Source organism: Salmo trutta, chromosome 2 (assembly GCF_901001165.1).
Source record: "Salmo trutta chromosome 2, fSalTru1.1, whole genome shotgun sequence".
Classification (NCBI taxonomy): Eukaryota; Metazoa; Chordata; class Actinopteri; order Salmoniformes; family Salmonidae; genus Salmo; species Salmo trutta.
This window is the reverse complement of record NC_042958.1, coordinates 57,633,905-57,657,076: the sequence shown is the minus strand read 5'-3', so window position 1 is coordinate 57,657,076 and position 23,172 is coordinate 57,633,905. Positions and strand designations below refer to the sequence as shown.

Genomic DNA, 23,172 nt, shown 5'->3' with positions numbered 1-23,172 from the left:
AATCACAGTGAACAGGTCAGGGTTCCATAGCTGCAGGCAGAACAGTTGAAACTGGAGCAGCAGCATGGCCAGGTGGACTGGGGACAACAAGGAGTCATCATGCCAGGTAGTCCTGAGGCATGGTCCTAGGGCTCAGGTCCTCCGAGAGAGAAAGAAAGAAAGAAAGAGAGAATGAGAGAGAGCATACTTAAATTCACACAGGACACCGGATAAACAGGAGAAATACTCCAGATATAACAGACTGACCCTAGCCCCCGACACATAAACTAATGCAGCATAAATACTGGAGGCTGAGACAGGAGGGGTCAGGAGACACTGATGAGAGTAGATCAAAGTAATACAGGGCTGATGCAAGAAAGTCTCCCGCTTCTACTCTAGCACTTGCTAGAGGCACGAATAATAACAGAGGCGCACAGTAATATCATGTCTTGTGGTTCTGTGGTTGCTGATGGTAGCAAATGGCTTAGCACCAGCTTCTTTGTTTCCTTAGTGTTCTCAACCTTGCCAAAAAGGCACTGCCCGATCTTATTTTACTCATGTAGGCAAGGGTTTGTCGAGCGCTATTTGGCAACACTGTTGTCAATGTTGTTGCAACGAAGTCACCGAAATTGGATTACCAAATCTGTTCTAATTGCTGATAAGATGGCGGAAATGGAAGTGGTGTAGAGAACAGAGACGGGCTGGATTATTCTCTTACAGCTGTTGTGCCCATATCTGTAATCAAACGGGCGTGCGCACGTACACGCTCATCCGCTCTATTCAGATTAGGTTTGCAGTGTGAAACCGACCGACTTCACTATCAAATGAGAGATCCGTTCAAACCGGCTATTTATTTTCCTTTTCCGACATTGTACACGTTGCATTTTAGCTTCCTGAACTTCTCCAGCCTCTGTGACTCTAATTACATTTCCATACCAAACAATGCCGTTTCTGTCATGCAATTGCGGTCACTGCTCACTGGGCACACGCTGGTTGAACCAACGTGGGATAGACTGTTTTGGCCAAATTTTGCTTTCCCGTCCTCTCATGACATCAATATTGCTTTTTACGACTTCGTTGTGTCATATGGAAGATGAATAGCTGTGGATATGATACGCCCAGCATCATTATGAAACAGTATGAGAAGCAACAATGCCCGTAGTACGCTATTGTCATCTTGTTACGCATTCGTTGGACATGTGAGACAAACAATGTTTTGATTTCCTTTTGGCAGGGACCTCTATCACAGCCAGAAGTATAATTGCTTGTAATTACTGACCTGAGAGAGAGGTGTGTGCGTGTGTGCGTGTGTGCGTGTGTGCGTGTGTGCGTGTGTGTGTGTGTGTGTGTGTGTGTGTGTGTGTGTGTGTGTGTGTGTGTGTGTGCGCGCGTGCATGCATGGCTCTAATTTCTATCTCTGATTTCACTGGCATTATTTGTAAATAACCTGTCTAGCAAAAAAAGACTTTACATGCCTGAAATCTGATGCAAATCTGGTTTTAGTATGCACATTGCACTGGGAACAATAAGCTACTGTGTAGTACTGGACCTAAATGTAGGGCCCGACGTCCTGCATAGGCTGGTGGGGTATAGATTGAAGTCAGGCTTCTATTAAAGGTACACGACTTGTTTACTTTTAGTATTTCAGTCCCTGAAGACTTGAGTCACGTGATAGGGCTACTTCATAAAAACATATCTGAGTCAGTTTAAAGGGGTCCATCAATGTCATTTCTTTGATATTTCTGCATTCGAGCATTGACGATTTCTGTTTTGCCTCGTAAATGTTGGGTTGTCGACAATTAGCTACGTTTCTAAATCTCTTTAAGCAAGTCACCCTCATTTCAAGTCATTGCGCTTTCGGCTCTGTTGCTGAAGTACAGAAATAGACCCATGGAACCCGCCTTGGTGGTCAGAGCCTACCTGTTAGTTGCCATATCAACCCACCATCAATCATCCCAAAACCCGTTGTCAAACCCTCAGGTGGAGAGGCTGTCCCACGTCCAATCAGAGAGCAGGGGCAGGGCTAGAGGGAGAGAGGGAGATAGGTGGGATTATTTAGAGAAATGTAGGAGGGATTCAGAGAAACGGATCAGCCTGAGAGAGAGAGAGAGGGAGAGAGAGAGGGCGAGAGAGAGAGGGAGAGAGAGTGAGTGAGTGAGTGAGTGAGTGAAAAGAGAGAGAGAGAGTGTGTGTGTGTGTGTGCTAGCGAGCCAGTCTTTTCAGAGCTAAAACATGGCTGGCAGCAGGTTCAGTGTACAGTAGATGTCTCTCCAATTTGCCAGCTCTGTTTGAGAGGCCAGCAACTCTTCTCGCCATGCATATTCTACACTCAAACTGCGTTATAAGGTCAGAAATGTTTTTTTCATTTTTTGGACTCACTTTTTGTGTTGCAGGTTTTGAGGGATGGTACATTGCTACAGTAATGTTGCTTGCTTTGCTTTTTGAGCAGAAAATAGTATTTTTATTGCATTTACATTTTTATCTTGGTGTTGGGGAATCAAACCTTAGGGAATCAAATCTTGGGGAATCAAACTTTGATTTTGCTATCTGATTCACACAACTAAGTGCTGGGAACTTGCAAGATCACATTGCAGTTAAAATAAAAAAAATATGAATTAGTCCTATTGTGCAGTATGTTTCTGCAAAAGCACTATGTGCAGTAATTCCCGAGCAGTGTGGCACAGTTTAAAACCTGCTCGGCTGCCAACTCTTTACATAATTGTACCCAAATGAAGCGTTGTTTTCATAAGATAGGGGCTCTTCAAAAAGCTTCCCTTTAGCTCCACGACGTACCATACGTATATACAAATTCACACACAAAATGTTTCCTCAGCTTCTGGCGTTGGGTATTAGCTAACCTAATGTAGCAGGTCCTGACGAGAAGGAAAAAAAACTCAGGGGAGGTTCTCGTCTGCACTTTTGAACCAATCCAGTAAATGTGGAGGAGGAGTTAGGATGGAGTGTCACCTTATTAACCTCTGACAGTGGAAGTCACGTCACAGGCTTCATTTCACCTGTTTCCGACCCACAGAGGGTGGATATTAGGCCCGGAACAATACCAGTATCGCGATACTTAGTTTCCCAGCGGAGATGGACCATGGTGGGTCACATGATTCAGGTCTAGCTGGCTGAGAGCATGCTGGGTTTTTGGGGGCTACAGGCTTCCTCGTTGGTCTGTCCGTCCGTAGGCCCGGGACGATACCAGTATCGTGATACTCGTTAGTATTGTGCCAAGGAAACAAAACACAAAGTGGATTTAACTTCTTTAGGAAAACCGCACTAATGTTGAAAACAAACATCGCTATGTTGTCATCCAGTCACATGTATCTATTTTCCAAGCTATAGCTCTCAGTATTTTAATTACAGCAGGTTTTTAAAGGACCAAAGAGTTTGTCTGCTTTGTGATTTCATTTTTGCCATGTACCAAGTATCGCAATATTCTTTTTCCATCACGGCGCTAGTGAGTATTAGCCTACACTGCAACCAAGCCAACTGCAAATGGCTCCTTGAATTGAGTTCCTACAAGGCACTTGGCCCCCCCCTCACTTAGCCTCCCTCCATTTGAGTGTGAAATAATTGATGTTTTTGTTGTTGCGGTGGAAAGCAGTGCACAGAATAGGTTTTTCCTTCTATTTCACTCTCTCTCTCTCTCGCCTCAGCAGAAGACTTGAGCCGTGTGTGAAGCTCTGAAGGCACCTTTTTATAGCCGGCACAACAGAGAGTTGAGAGGGGGCTGGACACTAGGTTAAGGCTAGCTACTTCTGAGGGTTCCGCTACGGTGTTAAGCTTATTCATCTCTGTCGTCTTGGCTGTGATGGTGGAGGTTGTGTTTTCATTCAAGTTATTTCTGAATTGATTGCCTGTGAGGGTGATTTAGATATGGAGGCTTGGCAGGCGGCAGTAGTATCCCTTTATTCCATTTCTCTATAAAACATTTAAGAGTTGACTTTAAGACTTTTAATTCAGTACTTTAAAGGGGCTATCTGCAGTTGCTATCCATTTTTGGACGTATAAATGAATGATATGTACCCATTTATTCTTGAATAATATACCTCGTCAGAACCCCAAATATAAGCTTGTTTTAGTGCAATGTTTGTAAAAAAAGGTAAATATAAACCAACACGGTATAGCCTCAACATGGTTAAACTGTCATTTTGATATCATCGATAGTCAGTCCTTGCATCCATGGCTCTGTCTAAGAATTTGAGAGTGGTTACATTTCTCCAGCCCCATCCCTCAGCTATTCACCAAAACAGTGGCGGGGTGTCCACTTTGTTAGTATTTGAACTGGAGATTGCCCCTTTAAGGCTTGATCATGCTCACTGTGGCACCGAAGTTACTATAATTGAAAACAACTCATCCCAATTAGGAAGCCAGTGAAACAACCACTTATGTCCTTAGGATTCCCTTAGCAATGACGGATCGCTATTTGCAGAGAGGGAGAGATAGTCCAGACAAACGAGTGTCCAAATTGACTTTAGTAAGCTATATCAGGTTTTATACATTTTTATGGAGTCCCACTCCCCTAGCAGACCTCGAGCTGGCATTAAAGAGCTTCTCATGGTGCAAGAAGCTGAAGTGCTCAGGAGTGTCTGGAGGGCTGCAGAGGGACCCCAGGGAAACATTAGTGTTGACATCTGATAGATCCTACAGCATTACTTATTAGTGCACTCTCTCCCAGGCTAAGTGTGCTAAGTTCTCCTGTTACAGAGCTGTGCTGTGTTCAGGTGTGTGTGTGTGTGTGTGTGTGTGTGTGTGTGTGTGTGTGTGTGTGTGTGTGTGTGTGTGTGAACGACCGATCGGTTCGGACTATATTTTTGGCCGATATAGCCCTTTCCTTAAATAAACAATTCCTACTCTATTGACTATCGGCACAGTCAAGGTCCCCTTTATAGTGCGAGCGCCCTGTGCCTCTCCGGTGAAACTTTTTCTAAACCAGTTTTACTCACTTATTGCTCTGAGCCAATGGCTGCATCTCTGGCTAGTGCCCCACTAATACTGTATATAATTAAGACACTTGAATAATGCGACACTGCATTTTAAAACAGTTAATTTATTTGCTGTTAGGCAAAACAATGTCCATACAGGCTACAACACTTTACAAAAGTAGAAGATACCGGTAACCTGCTAGCTCTATAATAAACAACATTCACAGAAAGCTAACTTTCCCAGCTAGCTTACAGCTGAAGCTAACAGAAAGCTAACTTTCCCAGCTAGCTTACAGCTGAAGCTAACAGAAAGCTAACTTTCCCAGCTAGCTTACAGCTGAAGCTAACATGAATTCACAACCCTAGAACTTTATTTGCAAACCATAACGCAAAAATATGCTGATTGACTCCGAAAATGTAAGCTGATTGTAACCAAAAACCTTTTAAAAGAAGAAATTTTCTACTTCTATGCAAATGTTGTTGATCAGTAGGATAATGTAAGATTGTTTCCATACACACACAATTTACCCAGTTTATCAATAGAGATTTACCATTCAAATAAATTATTACCATTATGTTGTTATGGTAGGTAAAACAAAGTCAAATTGATTGTACGATTGTATTATTGATTTGTTAATGGCCGTCTGGGAAATGTTGACATAACATTTTTCAAATGTAATGATATTGAAAATTGTAGGTGTGTATTTGTGTGTTGCCGACTGTGTGTGCGTTTGCGCATTGGTGTATGTGTGTGTGGTTGTTGTTCTTGCTTTCCCCTCCCATGTAGTGGAAGGGCAGACATTTTCCCCACCCCAGGCCCTTAACTAGAGCACTGCTATAGTCCTGAAAGATTCCTGTAGGAGAACTGGCAGGTTGAAACATGCAAAGAAGTGGGGGACGCTCAATCAACGTGAGTCGAGGTGCAACCCAAAAAATGAAATCCCCATTGAAGGGCTGAAACGTTAATCTTTTAACCTTGCTTAAACAAAACAATAAATTTTTATGGTGAGCGAGCGTTGGGCCTTTTCCGTTTCAAGGATAAAATATGCAGACATGTCCTCCACTCTGCCTGTGTTTTAAATTCCTGGGTCCTCCTTTACACATACACTCTAAGCCTCTCTCTCTCCCCTCTCTCTCTCTCTCTCTCTCTCTCTCTCTTCTTTTCTCATTATGCAGGTGGATCGATGGCCCGAAAAGGAAAAGAAAGAGCAGCTCATGTTCGGTGAAGAGCATGTCTGGTAGGTACAGTTACGGTACACTTACAGCCATTTGCAAACAAAAACACTATGTAAACAATGTACTGTAAGTTCGATTTTTCCAGCCTTAGAGTCTTCAACTCTGCAAAAACTGAAACCCGAATTGTGTTCCCAACCTGTCACCTGGTTTGTACGTTGTGTGCTTGTGTGGGAAACACAGATGTCACAGGTCATAATTCACTGGCACATTTTGAGTGTGTATTTATCACCTATGAGGAGAAACAAGGGAGCCTGAGCCACATCTTTCAGCGGTAAACGAGAGCCAAGCGCTCTGCTATCTTTCTTCCTGCAGTAGACTGCAGTCTCTGATTGACATCTTAAAGTGCCGGGAGTTGAGAGAGAGAGCAAGAAAAACAGTTTAGAGGAATCTGTGTCATCTGCCGAGATGCCAGAAAACATCTGAGCTTGTCACCTCCTGAACGCCAACTGGGCAGATAGGGCTGTGACGATACTAGTATTGCAATATTTTTTCCATGAAAAGAAAAAGCTAACACAAAGCATACGGTACCAATCTTTTTGGTCCTTTAAAAACCTGCTCTATGTAAAATATTGTGTGCTATAGCTTGGAAAATAAATGTTTCCAACATTAGGGCTGTTTTCCTAAAGGAGTGAAATCCACTTCTTGTTTTGTTTCCTTGCCACGATACTAACGAGTATTGCGATACTGGTATCATCCCGGGCCTATGGACAGACAGACCAATGAGGAAGCCCGTAGCCCCCAACAACCCAACATGCTCTCAGCCAGCTAGACCTGAATCATGTGACCCACCATGGTCCATCTCCGCTGGGAAGCTATGTCTGAGCCGGGCTTTGAGGGGTGGTGGGGCATAGTGCAGGTTCTTATTACCTAAGTGCTATTGGGACATGGCATGGCACCCTCAACCTTTTTCAATAGGGTTTTATCATCTGAAGAACCCACTAAGGAAACGGGTAAAAAAAAAAAGGATTTAGAGAAGTGGTTTGTCCAAAACAGTATGTCAGTAAATACAGTATGTCATTTTGCCTGAATTTGATTTTGAAAGACTTTATTTCATCTAAATGTATCTAAATAAAGTGGAGTATTTTTCTATGAAGAGAGCATTGGCTCTTCTATTTTGCATTCTTTGAAAATAGATTTAAATGTCACTTTTCTTTTCTAAACAGAAATGAAGGGATACGGACAGACTGGGTCAGAGAATACAGGTCAGTTACATACATCCTTTTGGGTCGGAGCATTTCAACAGATGGTACTGTACTTCAATTGAGCTATTGGAGCAATAGCAGCGGGTGTGCACTATTGATTTTGGCTCTGGTTCCTAACAAAACCCCCACAGACTGGCTTGTGAGACTGGGCATCCCTACCCTGTCCTGTACTGCCTTGTCCCTGTCCAGTGTCCACTCCTCTGCCTCTGGGAGAGCCAGACTGACACTTGTAAGACTGTACTCAGTGTGGGCCGGACACACGCATATAAACACCTTTTTACTTTCTCTAGGGAGAACCGGGACTAGTGTAACACGGGGCGAAAGTAACACGCCCATTTTCTCAAATAACACAGACGCTAGAATGACTTAGTGAAGTCAGCACAGTCATAACGACCCCCCCCCTGCAAAAAGACAGCACAATCCAATCATGTTTCGCAGAGTTATCAACAAAATGGTTTTGAGCGTTGTAAGTAAAAATAACGGACCCGGAAGTGTTTTTTTGGTTGTACAGTTGTGTTTAGATGTTTTTAGGCTCCAAACATATTTTTTCTTAACCCATGTAGTGACTAAATGACGGCATAGGTTTCAAGTATCATGCTAGTTGGGGTGGCAGGTAGCCTATTGGTTAGAGCTTTGAGCCAGTAACCGAAAGGTTGCTAGATTGAATCCCCGAGCTGACAAGGTAAAAATCTGTTGTTCTGCCCATGAACAAGGCAGTTAACCCACTGTTCCTAGGGTGTCATTGTAAATAAGAATTTGTTCTTAACTGACTTGCCTAGTTAAACAAAGGTTACATAAATAAAATAGTTGGTCTTGGGTGTTAGCCTGGGAGAAGTTATAGGTGTCACGTTCACTGTCCTCAAACTCCCTGTCGTAAATCAACCAAGGCGCAGCGTGCTGGTAATTCCACATCTTTTATTGAAGTGAAACTGAACTAAACAGGTAAACAGAAATGAGCGCGACGCCACTGTGGCGCACACAAAACACACACAGAAATGATCATTACCCACAAACACAGGTGGGGAAAAGGCTGCCTAAGTATGATTCCCAATCAGAGACAACGATAGCTGGCTGCCTCTGATTAGGAACCATACTCGGCCAAAACACAGAAATACACAACATAGAATGCCCACATCACACCCTGACCTAACCAAAATAGAGGAAATAAAACGGCTCTCTAAGGTCAGCGCGTGACAATAGGAGAGATGGGTGAGACAAAACCCCTCACTATTGTCATTGGTTGCACTAATTGCACTGTTTGTCTACATAACCTGGTTCAAGTATTCATGACATTACCCTGAAGAAGGCACAGTGATGCTGAAACGTTAGTGATTTACCCAGTAAATTACTGGGCGTTTATATATGGAGTGTGTCACTCTTTATTTTGATAGTTTATAGTTTATTCGCCTTTAGTCAGCACCTCCACACAAAATCGTTTTTCTGGGTGTGCACCAGCTCATGTTTTTTATGAGACAAAAGTAAAACAATGTAAACTGATGACCTGGATTAAAATAAAATAAACGTTTACGCACGGGCCATTGTCTCCTCTAGTTCATCTGGTTTTTATAATGTTAGTAAAATATCAGTATGAATGTTATATAAAAATTATGGAAATTATATATGACATTAGAATTATGCCTTTATCGACAGGTTAGTGGTTAGAAACATGTATCTTTATGATTCTGGGGGTCAATTACCTTCTGTCAAGCTATGGAAATGTGATGAGCATGATGAGTTTGCCGTTTGTGAAGAGAATAAAGACGTCTATTCTATCAAGACACGAGGAGCGCGCATGACAAGGACAGCTGGAGCGTGCCTGATTGGTAGGGCTAAGCATGAATAGTAAATTGAAAATTGTGAAAAACATCTACATTAAAGTGAGATGGGAAAAGTAGGGTTAATATAGCTATTATGTCATCCAGTTTAGTCCGATTTTAATATTGTACGGCAAAATATTGTTGTTGCGTAACATTGCGATGTTCTAACCTATAGCATTAGTTATTCAAATTGACAAAAATATGAAATTAGGTCTGATAGTATATTTGTTGACAGTAACGAGCATTACAAGGCTGTTTTACTCCCGCCCCGTCGGCAGGTACAAAAGTAATGTTGCGGTAGTTCTGTTCTCGGTCTATGTCATTTCAACTCACTGACCCTAGAAATGAAATTACAGTTGCTAATGGCAGAGGACATATATATAAGTTGTTTGTCATAAAATATGGTCTCTCTGGCTCTATTGCTCTCTGAAAAATAAAAAAAAAGTGTTACTTTCGTCCCGCACACACACACAAACACACTCCTCCACCATGCAGCAATGCAGAGAGAGGAACCCACACAGACAGACAGACAGCACTTCTTTGCTCCCTAAACTGCGTCCAAGGATCTTCCATTGGCAGTGTATGTGTTTGTGTAACGCGTAACCTTCTCCCCAGTCTCACAGCTATATATTTTATTAAATGGCGTGTCTATGTGCTCCCTCACTAAATCTCAATGTTCTGTATGGGAAAAGTACAGATTGTCCTTTTTCCTGAGGTGGCTGGTAAAGACTAGAAGAGCGCTGGGCTGAATAAGGGAGGAGAAAGAGAGAGGAAGGAGATAGAGGCTGGGTAGTGAATGTTTTTTGGGGGGGTTTCTACTCAGCAGCGAGGCAGACTATTGCTTTGGAGTGGCTCTCACAGTGAAGGGTACTTGTTGGAGTCTCTCTGCCCAAGTACAATTGCTCAAACGAGGATATGTATTTACAGACCTACTCCTCCATTAAAGGCCAGGAAAAGACAGACAGACGGTACAGAATAGGATAACCTCTCTCTCAGGCGAACAGACGCATTAACGCACACACACATTGTCACACAGTCATCTCCTCTAGTGGTTTGTTTCCTGACTCATGTGATGGGGTCCGTAGGCCAAGGTCTTAGGATAAGATCATTACTTTTTTTCTTTGACTGTCTTCCATTGTATCTGTTTGGACCAGGCTTGGGGTCAATTCCATTTCAAAGCCAGTCATTTCAGAAAGTTAACCAAATTCCAATTCCACATTTTCCTCATTGAAAAGAAGTGGAATTGTAATTTCAGTGTACTTCCTGAGCTATCTGGAATTGAAATGGAATTGACGCGAACCTGGTTTGTACTTTATATATTGGGAGATATCTATTACACATCTTGAAACCTCTGTTTACAGCATCAGTACTACGTGGCAATAGTGAACTTCAGGACCTGACGTCATACTCTCTCCTACTCCACCTCTCTCTGTGTTGCAGGGTACATCCCCAGCTACCTGGAGAAGGATGAACCGTGTGTGGTGTGTGGAGACAAGGCCACTGGCTACCATTACCGCTGTATCACCTGTGAGGGCTGCAAGGTGAGACACACAGGGCATGCACTCCCTATAGGCCACTACTTTTGGATGGAGCCTGCACCTTTTCTTTTTACTTTAAGCACTGGGTCACTTGTGGAGAAGGTTGGGACAAGGTCAGGAGACACTAAATACAAAGCTCAGGTGTGGGAAGAGTTCATCACAACATTAACCACAAATTAACAAGGGTATTTACCTTCATTTGTATAGAATTCGGGCAAGTAAGGATAGATACTCTACTTTTGTACTGTACACACACTCGCTCATGCTCTACCTCGCTCATGCTCTACCTCGCTCAAGCTCTACCTCGCTCACGCGCTACCTCGCTCAAGCTCTACCTCGCTCAAGCTCTACCTCGCTCAAGCTCTACCTCGCTCACGCGCTATCTCGCTCAAGTGCCATCTCACTCACGCTCTACCTCATTCACGCTCTACCTCATTCACGCTCTACCTCATTCACTCGCTACCTCACTCACTCGCAACCTCACACTCACTCACTAGCTACCTCACTCTCTCACTCGCTACCTCACTTACGCTCTACCTCACTTACGCTCTACCTCACTTACGCTGTACCTCACTCACGCTCTACCTCATTCACATGCTACCTCATTCACTCGCTATGTCACTCACTCGCTACGTCACTCACTCGCTACGTCACTCACTCGCTACGTCACTCACTCGCTACGTCACTCACTCGCTACCTTACTCACTCGTTACCTTACTCACTCGCTACCTTACTCACTCGCTACCTTACTCACTCGCTACCTTACTCACTCGCTACCTTACTCACTCGCTACCTCACTCACTCGCTACCTCACTCACTCGCTACCTCACTCACTCTCTAACTCCCTTTGACAGGCAAATTTAAGTAAGTGCCTTAGTGAGCAAGTGGGTGTGTGACAGACACACACATACACAGTGTGACAGCTTCCACAATATTGACAGTATGTCATCTCTGTCAGTTCTGTCATCTGTTTTCCTCACTGTAGTCCAAGTGACAGCCTGACACCCTCCCTCTGCTTTCCACCTTCAGATCCTACTCACCCTCTGTCTGTCTCCTTCTCTCTCTCTCTCTCTCTCTCTCTTCTCCCGCTCTGTCTCTCTCTCTTCTCCCGCTCTGTCTCTCTCTCTCTCTCTCTTCTCCTGCTCAGTCTGTCTCCTTCTCTTTCTCTCTCTCTCTCTCTCTTCTCACCCTCTGTCTGTCTCCTTCTCTTTCTCTCTCTCTTCTCCCGCTCTGTCTGTCTCTCTCTCTCTGAATTTTCAATTAAATCCAAAGGGCTTTATTGGCATAGGAAACATGTTTACATTGCCAAAGCAAGTGAAATAGGTAATAAACAAAAGTTAAATAAAAAATTAACAGTTAACACTCACAAAAGTTCCAAAGGAATAGACATTTCAAATGTCATATTATGGATATATACAGTGTTGTAACGATGTGCAAATAGTTAAAGTACAGAAGGGGAAATAAATAAACATAAATATGGGTTGTATTTATTTACAATTATGTTTTTTCTTCACTGGTTGCAATTTTCTTGTGGCAACAGGTCACAAATCTTGCTGCTGTGATGGCATATGTGATGGTATACTTTGGTATTTCACCCAATAGGAGTTTATCAAAATTGATTTGTTTTCTAATTCTTTGTGGGTCTGTGTAATCTGGGGGAAATATGTGTCTCTAATATGGTAATACATTTGGCAAGAGGTTAGGAAGTGCAGCTCAGTTTCCACTTAATTTTGAAGGCAGTGTGCACATAGCCTTCTCTTGAGAGCCAGATCTGCCTCCGGTGGGATCTCTCAATAGCAAGGCTATGCTCACTGAGTCTGTACATATTCAAAGTTTTCCTTAATTTTGGGTCAGTCACAGTGGTCAGGTATTCTGCCACTGTGTACTCTCTGTTTAGGGCCAAATAGCATTCTAGTTTGTTCTATATTTTTGTTAACTCACTTGACACATTGGAAAGAATTATCTTTTGTTTTCTCAAGATTTGGTTAGGTCTAATTGTGTTGCTGTCCTGTGTGTGTTTTTATTTTTTTATTTTTTTACCAATTTTAACTGCACACTTGTTGTTTGTATTCATGGATTTTATAATGTCATATGTTTTTCTCCCAACACCTAATAGCCTATTTGAATTTGCGGTCAGTATATTTTAACATTTCATTTAGGATACCATCAACACCACAGGCCTTTTGGGGTTGAAGGGTGTGTATTTTGTCCTGTAGTTCATTCAATGTAATTGGAGAACCCAGTGGGTTCTGGTAGTCTTTTAATAGTGATTTTAAGATTTGTGTTTGATCATGTACATGTTTTTGCTGTTTGTTCTTTGTTATAGAGCCAAAAAGATCGGAGAAGTGGTTTATCCATACAGCTCCGTTTTGGATAGATAACGTGTTGTTTGGTGTGTTCCAATTTTCTCAGAAGTGGTTAGATTCTATGGATTCTTCAATTACATTGATCTGATTACTGACGTGCTGTTTCTTCTTTTTCCATAGTGTATTTCTGTATTGTTTTAGTGATTCACCATAGTAAAGACTTAGGCTCAGGTTTTCTGGGTCTCTTTATGTTTTTGGTTGGATAGGTTTCTCAATTTCTTTCTTAGGTTTTTACATTCTTCATCAAACCATTTGTCATTGTTGTTAATTTTCTTAGGTTGTCTGCTTGAAATGTTTTGATTTGATAGGGAAGCTGAGAGGTCAAATAAACTGTTTTTCTACTGCCAAGTTTACACCTTCACTATTGCAGTAAAATATTTTGTCCAGGAAGTTGTCTAGGAGGGATTGTTGTTGCCCAAAAACAATGTGTAGGTTTTTACACTACTTTCCTTCCATCTGTAGCATTTCTTAATATCCGTCCACATCCGGCGCCGACAGAGATGGCCGCCTCTCTTCGCGTTCTGAGGAAACTATGCAGTATTTTGTTTTTTTATTTATTATTTCTTACATTGTTACCCCAGGAAATCTTAAGTTTTATTACATACAGCTGGGAGGAACTTTTGGATATAAGAGCAAAGTCAACTCACCAACATTACGACCAGGAATACGACTTTCCCGAAGCGGATCCTCTGTTTGGTCCACCACCCAGGACAATGGATCAGATCCCAGTAGGCGACACAAAACAACGGCGCCGCAGGAGGGGCAGAACAAGCGGTCTTCTGGTCAGGCTCTGTAGACGGGCACATCGCGCAACGCTCCCAAGTTTACTACTCGCCAACGTCCAGTCTCTTGACAACAAGGTAGACGAAATCCGAGCAGGGTTTCCTTCCAGAGAGACATCAGAGATTGTAACGTTCTTTGTTTCACGGAAACGTGGCTCACTCGAGACACGCTATCGGAGTCAGTACAGCCGCCTGGTTTCTTCATGCATCGTGCCCGACAGAAACAAACATCTCTCTGGTAAGAAGAAGGGCGGGGGTGTATGCCTTATGACTAACGAGTCGTGGGGTGATCATAACAACATACAGGAACTCAAGTCCTTTTGTTCACCTGACTTAGAATTCCTCACAATCAAATTCCGACCGCATTATCTACCAAGAGAATTCTCTTTGATTATAATCACAGTCGTATATATCCCCCCCAAGCAGACACATCGATGGCCCTGAATGAACTTCATTGGACTCTATGTAAACTGGAAACCACATATGCTGAGGCTGCATTCATTGTAGCTGTGGATTTTAACAAGGCTAATCTGAAAACAAGACTCCCTAAATTGTATCAGCATATCGAATGCGCGACCCGGGCTGGCAAAACCCTGGATCATTGTTACTCTAACTTCCACGACGCATGCAAAGTCCTGCCCCGCCCTCCTTTCGGAAAATCTGACCACGACTCCATATTGTTGCTCCCAGCCAATAGACAGTAACTAAAACAGGAAACGCCCGTGCTCAGGTCTGTTCAACGCTGGTCCGACCAATCTGATTCCACGCTTCAAGATTTCTTCGATCACTTGGACTGGGATTTGTTCCGCATAGCGTCGGACAATAACATTGATGAATATGCTGATTCGGTTAGCGAGTTTATTAGTAAGTGCATCGGTGATGTTGTACCCACAGCAACTATTAAAACCTTCCCCAACCAGAAACCGTTGATTGATGGCAGCATTCGTGCAAAACCGAAAGCGCGAACCACTGCTTTTAATCAGGGCAAGGCGACCGGAAACGTGACCGAATACAAAGAGTGTAGCTATTCCCTCCGCAAGGCAATCAAACAAGCTAAGCGTCAGTATAGAGACAAAGTAGAGTCGCAATTCAACGACTCAGACACGAGAGGTATGTGGCAGGGTCTACAGTCAATCACGGACTACAAAAAGAAAACCAGCCCCGTCGCGGACCACAATGTCCTGCTCCCAGACAAACTAAACAACTTCTTGCTCACTTTGAGGACAGTACAGTGCCAACGACACGGCCCGCTACCAAAACCTGCGTGCTTTCCTTCACCGCAACCAACGTGAGTAAAACATTTAAACGTGTTAACCCTCGCAAGGCTGCTGGCCCAGACGGCATCCCAAGCCGCGTCCTCAGAGCATGCGCAGACCAGCTGGCTGGTGTGTTTACGGATATATTCAATCAATCCTTATCCCAGTCTGCTGTTCCCACATGCTTCAAGAGGGACACCATTGTTCCAGTTCCCAAGAAAGCTAAGGTAACTGAGCTAAATGACTATCGCCCCGTAGCACTCACTTCCGTCATCATGAAGTGCTTTGAGAGACTAGTCAAGGATCATATCACCATCACCCTACCTGACACCCTAGACCCACTCCAATTTGCTTACCGCCCCAATAGGTCCACAGACGATGCAATCACACTGCACACGGTCCTAACCCATCTGGACAAGAGGAATACCTATGTAAGACTGCTGTTCATCGACTACAGCTCAGCATTTAACACCATAGTACCTCCAAACACCTCCAAACTCGTCATTAAGGGAAGAGGTGAGGGCCCTCGGAGTGTGGTGTCAGGAAAATAACCTCACACTCAATGTCAACAAAACAAAGGAGATGATCGTGGACTTCAGGAAACAGCAGAGGGAGCAACCCCTCATCCACATCGACGGGACAGTAGTGGAGAAGGTGGAAAGTTTTAAGTTCCTTGGCGTACACATCACGGACAAACTGAAACGGTCCACCCACACAGACAGCGTGGTGAAGAAGGCACAACAGTGCCTTCACCAAAAACACTCACAAACTTTTACAGATGCACAATCGAGAGCATCCTGTCGGGCTGTATCACCGCCTGGTACGGCAACCGCTCCGCCCACAACCGTAAGACTCTCCAGAGGGTAGTGAGGTCTGAACAACACATCACCGGGGGCAAACTACCTGCCCTCCAGGACACCTACACCACCCGATGTCACAGGAAGACCAAAAAGATCATCAAGGACAACAACCACCCGAGCCACTACCTGTTCACCCCGCTACCATCCAGAAGGTGAGGTCAGTACAGGTGCAGCAAAGCTGGGACCAAGAGACTGAAAAACAGCTTCTATCTCAAGGCCATCAGACTGTTAAACAGCCATCACTAACATTGAGTGGCTGCTGCCAACATACTGACTCAATCTCGAGCCACTTTAATAATAAAAAATTGGAAGTAATAAATATATCACTAGTCACTTTAAACTATGCCACTTTATATAATGTTTACATACCCTACATTACTCATCTCATATGTATATACTGTACTCTATACCATCTACTGCATCATGCCTATGCCGTTCGGTCATCGCTCATCCATATATTTTTATGCACATATTCTTATTCATTCCTTTACACTTGTGTGTGTATAAGGTAGTTGTTGTGAAATTGTTAGATTACTTGTTAGATATTACTGCATGGTCGGAACTAGAAGCACAAGCATTTCGCTACACTCGCATTAACATCTGCTAACCATGTGTATGTGACCAATAAAATTTGATTTGATTTATGCAGTTCCTTTGGCTTTGATGCCTCATGATTGAGTATTGCTGTGTTCAAGTAGACTGTGATGTTGCTGTGATCTGAAAGGGGTGTCAGTGGGCTGACTGAACGCTCTGAGAGACTCTGGGTTGAGGTCAGTGATAATCTACAGTACTACTGCCATGGGATGAGCTGTAGGTGTACCTACCATAAGAGTCCCATTGAAGCCTACCATTGACTATGTACAGACCCAGCATGCTAGAGCTGCAGGAGTTGTGACCTGTTTTTCTTGGTTGTTTTGTCATAGTCTAGGGGGGCATATTTGGGAGGGATTGCTGTCACCTCCAGGTAGGTGTTTGTCCCCCTGTGTGCTGAGAGTGTCAGGTTCTTGTCCAGTTCTGGCATTTAGGTCACCACAGACTAGTACATGTCCCAGGGCCTGGAAATGGTTGATCTCCCCTTCTAGGATGGAGAAGCTGTCATTGTTAAAGTATGGGGATTCTATTGGGGCAATATAGGGAAAGGGGGAAACCTAGTCAGTTGTACAACTGAATGCCTTCCGCATTTAACCCAACCCCTCTGAATCAGGGAGGTGTGGGGGGCTGCCATAATCTACATCCACTTCTTTGGCACCCAGGGAACAGTGGGTTAACTGCCTTTCTCAGGGGCAGATTTACAGATTTATACCTTGTCAGCTCAGGGATTCGATCCAGCAACCTTTCGGTTACTGGCCCAACGCTCTAACCACTAGGCTACCTGCCGGGTAGCACATGAGGATATTTTTCTCTGTTGAGATGATTTCCTTATTCATTTCTAGCCAGATGTAAAATGTTCCTGTTTTGACTAATTTAATAGAGCGGGTTAGGTCTGCTCTATACCAAATTAGCATACCCCCTGAGTCTCTTCCCTGTTTCACACCTAGTAGTTTGGTGGATGGGACTACCAGCTCTCTGTAACCTTGAGGGCAACCAGTGGGTCCATCTCTATACCATGTTTCTTGTAGGATGACAATGTCTGTATTTCCAATTTATTTGATGAAGTCTTGGGTTCCTGCTCTTTAGGCCAAAGGCAGATGACCTCAGACCTTGTATATTCCAGGATGTCGGTCTGTCTCTCTCTCTCGCTCCTGCATCATTGTCTTTTTGCCTTGTGTGAACTCCCACCGTCCCTGTCAAATCCTCCCCCTTACACAAGCCCACAAAGACATGCGCATGCACACGCACCCACACACACGCATATATACACACACACACACCCTCTGGCTCCATAACAGCTCAAGCAAATAACAAGGAAGATTGTATTTTTTAGATGTGTTTTATCAAGCTGAGAAAGTTGAGAATTCAAAGATGCTCTCTTCATCACTTTATTTCCTTGTATGACAGGTGGCACTGAACAGTGTTATGCTGAACTCTTTCTTTCTCTCTCCTCCCTTCCCTCTATCTTTCTTCCTTCTTCCCTTTCTGTCTCTCCATTTTGTCTTCACCCTCTCTCTCCCTCACCCCCCTCTCTCTTCATCTCTTCCCTCTCGCTCTCCCAGGGTTTCTTTCGGCGGACAATTCAGAAGAATCTCCACCCCGCCTACTCCTGTAAGTACGATGGCTGCTGCATCATCGACAAGATCACCCGCAACCAGTGCCAGCTGTGCCGCTTCAAGAAGTGCATTGCAGTGGGCATGGCCATGGACCGTGAGTGTCTCTCACACACACACACACACACACACATATTACACACATTTTACAAGTCATGTGGATGCTTGGACTTGTGACTCCTTGGTGTAACTGAAATCATTTTATTTCTCCCTCTTTTTTTCCTTTCCCTCTTTCTCCCTCTCAGTTGTCCTGGACGACTCCAAGCGGGTGGCCAAGCGGCGTCTGATCGAGGAGAACCGGGAGAAGAGGAAGAAGGAGGAGATGGTGAAGACCCTGCAGAACCGGCCGGAGCCCACCGGCTCGGAGTGGGAGCTGATCCGCATGCTGACCGAGGCCCACCGCCACACTAACGCACAGGGCTCCCACTGGAAACAGAAACGCAAGTTCCTGGTAAGAGGATGTGCATCGTTCGCCTCGCCCCAATAGGGCTGATAATTTTGCCAGCTTCTGGTTGACTGGCTGGCTAAATGGCTAGTTACGTAAGTGTTTGTTTGGTTCTCTGTTTGCTGACTGGCTGGCTGGCTGTTTTAGACTCCTTTGTGATAAATTGGGCTTTACGCTAAATAGTGCCGTTAGCATTTACATTGAGTGCCATCCATCATCTCGACTGCCGATCAGTTACTACTGTTACTACTACAATATGTCCCCTAGTTCCCATGTTGTCCGGGCTAGTCCTGTCAGGATACCCTGTGGCAGTACTGGTAGGCCTACTGATCTCCATATGTTTTCCATGGGCCAGGTGGCTCTGGGCGCACAGCGGCAGGAAGTGTTAGCCAGGGATTAGGCCTAGCGGGTGCTGGGTTATCAGCTGGCTTCTTCACTCACAGCATGGCTGACACTAAGCCCTGGAAAGAAGCAGGGGGTTTTATTAGCAACGTGCCACAGGAACGGGTGATCTACCTGGGAGGAAAAGGGCGGGGGTCCCCGAGGCTCACTGTGTATGGCAGGTGTCGTGGTCGGTGTTGCTAGGCAACTGTGTTCAGGAAGTGGCGGGGTGTAAGGGGGAGGAAATGGGACGTTTGGTGTCAACACACAAACAGCGATAAAGCTACCTCTTCACACACATGTACACACACACTTAAGGATATATTATCTTTCTATGTTCTCTTTTTCACACACATACCATACAATATCCCTCTCGTACACCCACATGTGCATGCACGCACACACACACACACCAGTGTTAGGCCCCAATTCTCCCATAAAGGCTCTAGATAGAGAATCACCCATACCACAGACAATTCACCCGCAAAGCCACTGTCAATTTGCTTGTTTAAACAGCTCTAACCATTACGAGGTGTGTCCAAGCACTGCCAACCCAAAACCAAACATTGGGTTTGAGCAAGCTGCAGGCTATACCAGCCAATATATAAAATAACGCCTTTAAACTGGTGCACGGAGAAACTTTAAATCTTCTATAAATACCTGAACACATATAACATTTAAAACATGTCTAATCCATAAACCTAGAGTTTCTAGACTAGGGACCTTATAGACACTGTAGGTTTGGGATAGTGTTTTACAAGGGTGTAGCAATGGTTTCACTGTGGAGAACTAAGTACTAATGGTTCAATGTGGAGAGAGAGAGGGAGGGAGTGAGTGACAGAAGGAGAGACAGAGAGAGGGCGCGAGAGAGTGAGAAGTGTGTGTGAAATGTGTGTGTGTATGTGCTTGTGTGTTGGCCACAGCAGTGACATAATGTGTCTCGCTCTGGCGCTGTGGTCAGTCTGCTTTTGGTGTGTGTGTGTGTGTGTGTGTATATTCAAAGTGCAGCAAAAGTGATGACACAATGACATCACACCATAACAGAAATGTCCTATCAACTTATATACACCCCAAAATAGTCTACAACACGGCCCATCAGAAATGCAAAGCACATGTGGCTCTGGGCACAGCAGTGCTAATTTAATGGGACTCAAATGCCGGGCATTAGAAGAATGCTGAGAGCATTCCTGAACCACACCTACTACCAAGATAACACATGTCAGTCGCATGAAAAATGAGCAAATAGACTTGAACACTTGTGGAATACGCTCCAAAATGTGGTGTGACCGAGACGAGAGCGGACAGCAGTGTATGCATACATTTTGATGTTTTGTAAGTGATGTCTCTTTGCATTTATCAAATGGCATACAAATGGGAACAGGAGTTGAGAAATATGATTTATTTATTTCCGCATCTTGAGAGAATAAAAGTTGACATTCAAGACTAAATGAAATACTATCAGAAACATGTTGGATTGTTTTCATTTCCTTACAACTGATGCCATTTGGAAATCTCCCTGGTCCCTAAATGTCCTCACTCAGAAATTATAGAGAAATTTGAACCAATCTCAACTAGATTGTTGATGATTCATTGATCATTCTGTCGATTTATGACATTATTCTGGTGAGTAAGGGCTTATTTAGAGTTCTAGACGAGCGTTAAGTAATGACAGAAGAGAAGCTGCATATATCTAATTATAGACAAGTTGGCTAACAAATAGCCTTCCAAATGTCAGAAATTATAAGCAGAAAAATATGTGCATGAGGCTTAAAAACCGTTTTTTTCTCTGCACGCCCTGTCGTTCATCTGTTTCCTGAGTAACGTGAGCAAGTAGTCTACATAAGCCTTTTGAAGTAATTGTTTGACAATCAGATGAAAACATGACTGGTTGTGTTTATGCCACATTAAAAGGTAGGCTAATACATTTTAAAAGTTAAACGACACATCAAAAATCTACTTTCCCCCTGAATAACACTATTAGCTACAGTATCTAATACATAACACTATTAGAACTAACAGTTTTATAACCTAGTTTAGTCCTTAAAGGGAAATTTCACCGCTGCTCTATTTCACTATATATGTCCGTTAATATATTAACATATCCTATGTGTCATAAAAATATTTGTTTTAAATCCTCACTACACGCAAATACAAGCGTTTCTGCATCTCACCAGTAAAAACGGGCCAGCTACATTTCGTGTTTGTAAGCAAACGACAATATCCAATTGGAGGTGTATCCAATTGATGTGAGAAATATAAAAATGTCTGTGTTTGTAACCAGCACTTTCAGCCAGAGTATTTCAAAACGGAACTGAAGTCTCAACTGATGATTTTGCAATGTCGTCGGACTGTTGAAAAGTGATGCTATTCCATCCATTTCCTCCTTCACTTCAAAGAGGAAGGGATCCAATCAGCCAACATCAACGCAGCAGAAAAAAAGTCAAGCCGAGGTAACGTTGCTAACATTACCTAGCTAACTAACTAGCTAGCAAACTACATTTGTTTATCTAAACCAACATTTTGATAACTAGCTTTCACAATACGCAGGCTAGACATTCCAAAGCATATCATATGTAATTAGCCAGCTGCTATCTTGTGATGTGATTTGTAACTTTGCAAGTTAACGTTAGCTTCGTTAGGTTACGTTAGCTAGCTAACTAACTACCGCAGAGACTAACGTTGTGTTCAATTTAGATTCCGATTCCAACATCTGCAGTGGTATCAACATCAAGCTCAGCACCAAGAACTAGTGTAAGTCACCTAAAATACCATACGAAAATCTACCAAATCTTTCCATGACTCCATGATGAGCAAATAAATCTACTGGAGCTAGGCGTAAACATGGTCCTTGTCATAGTTGGTGTGTTTACAAGTAGGCTACAACCTCTACTGTAGTTTTCTCTGTATTATGGAAGATTAGTTGATTGTTCATGCAGGGCTTGAAGTCTACATTTGAGAAAAGGAGGTATTAGTAAGGAGGGGATGGTGTGGTAGACTGGCTGGCGTCTGTTGGGGGAGGGTATTGTGTTTGAAGGTTAGTATGCATGATCTATTGACGTTAGGGAGGGTGGGTGAATATAGTACCTTGTTTGAGCGTGTATTGATGGGGACAAAGTAGTAAACTGTTGGCTAATCACTGACTACTGTGTGTCATCGAGACTAATCCTGCTGCTGCTGATTAATCCTGCTGACCAGGACACCAGTTTTAGTAGTACAGAGCCTTTAGACCCATTGGATGACAACTTTCAGCCTGGAATAAACTCAAGGCCAACATCATCTGACTTTGAACCAAGCCAGGACAGCCAAGGGTATTTATGAAAGCACAATATAATCTTGATTAAACAAAATCACCAATACACTAAACTGTCTACAAGACAAGTGCTCCTCAAATGTTTCACACCCTTGCAATCAGTTATTTGGCATGGGGGAAGAGTAGCCCAATATTGGACTAAAGGAGGCTAGTGTTACTCTTTAGTCCAAGGACCTTACATGTTCTGTTTAAAGTGCGAATTGGCTCTGGAAGCTAAAACAGCCAAATACTCCATCTATACGTGAATCGATTCTCAATTGCGGTACAGTTCTAGAAACATAAATCCCTATACTTTCATATCACAATAATTTCACAAATGCAAAATACACACTTACTGTTTTAACCTGTTTTAACACAGCTGCAGCCAACATTAGTTTTCAGTGACAACACGTTTGTGGCGTCTGTCTTCCATTTACACACAGATGTTTGAAGACGCCAATAGCTAATTAGCACAGGTAGACCTAACCCTATAAAGGTGTGACTCAATTTAACCTAGTGTATTTTTAACATTATTTCTCGCCGATATGAAAGATAAGGTCCTTATGCTTCCAAAACCGTACTGCAAGTGATGCGTGTTAATGTTCAGACGGAGCATCGAGGCTCTTAACAAATCTCCCCCTTACAGAAGACACCTTCGTCCAATTACTTTTATATGTAATAGAACTAAGAGTCATGGGCTAGGGGGAGAGGGGCTGTTAGTATACTGTTCTAGCCTATTCACTCTATTGTTGGCAGTGCTTGTCTACTCAACTGCACAACTGTAGGTGCACATGCACAACAATACATGACTAGACTGTCTACAAGTCAAACCCCCCTCAAACTTTTCACATCTTTGCTAACAGCCCATCTCAATGCCCCATTGACTTTA

The 23,172-nt window shown here is 43.4% G+C and overlaps 1 protein-coding gene across 5 annotated transcripts in view; it reads left to right on the top strand.

The window, feature by feature from the left end:
* LOC115158392 (thyroid hormone receptor alpha) overlaps positions 1-23,172 on the top strand; it is a 155,430-nt gene that overhangs the window by 122,889 nt on the left and 9,369 nt on the right. For 3 of the 5 annotated variants that reach the window (XM_029707281.1, XM_029707291.1, XM_029707271.1), the window contains 5 exons: positions 6,084-6,145; positions 7,307-7,345; positions 10,603-10,703; positions 18,118-18,265; positions 18,414-18,619. In XM_029707281.1, the coding sequence (XP_029563141.1) occupies positions 6,084-6,145; positions 7,307-7,345; positions 10,603-10,703; positions 18,118-18,265; positions 18,414-18,619 (556 nt within the window). Of the gene's footprint in view, positions 1-293; positions 2,326-3,301; positions 5,818-6,083; positions 6,146-7,306; positions 7,346-10,602; positions 10,704-18,117; positions 18,266-18,413; positions 18,620-23,172 lie in introns of those variants that run through there. The other 2 variants (XM_029707301.1, XM_029707310.1) reach the window with 2 other exon arrangements.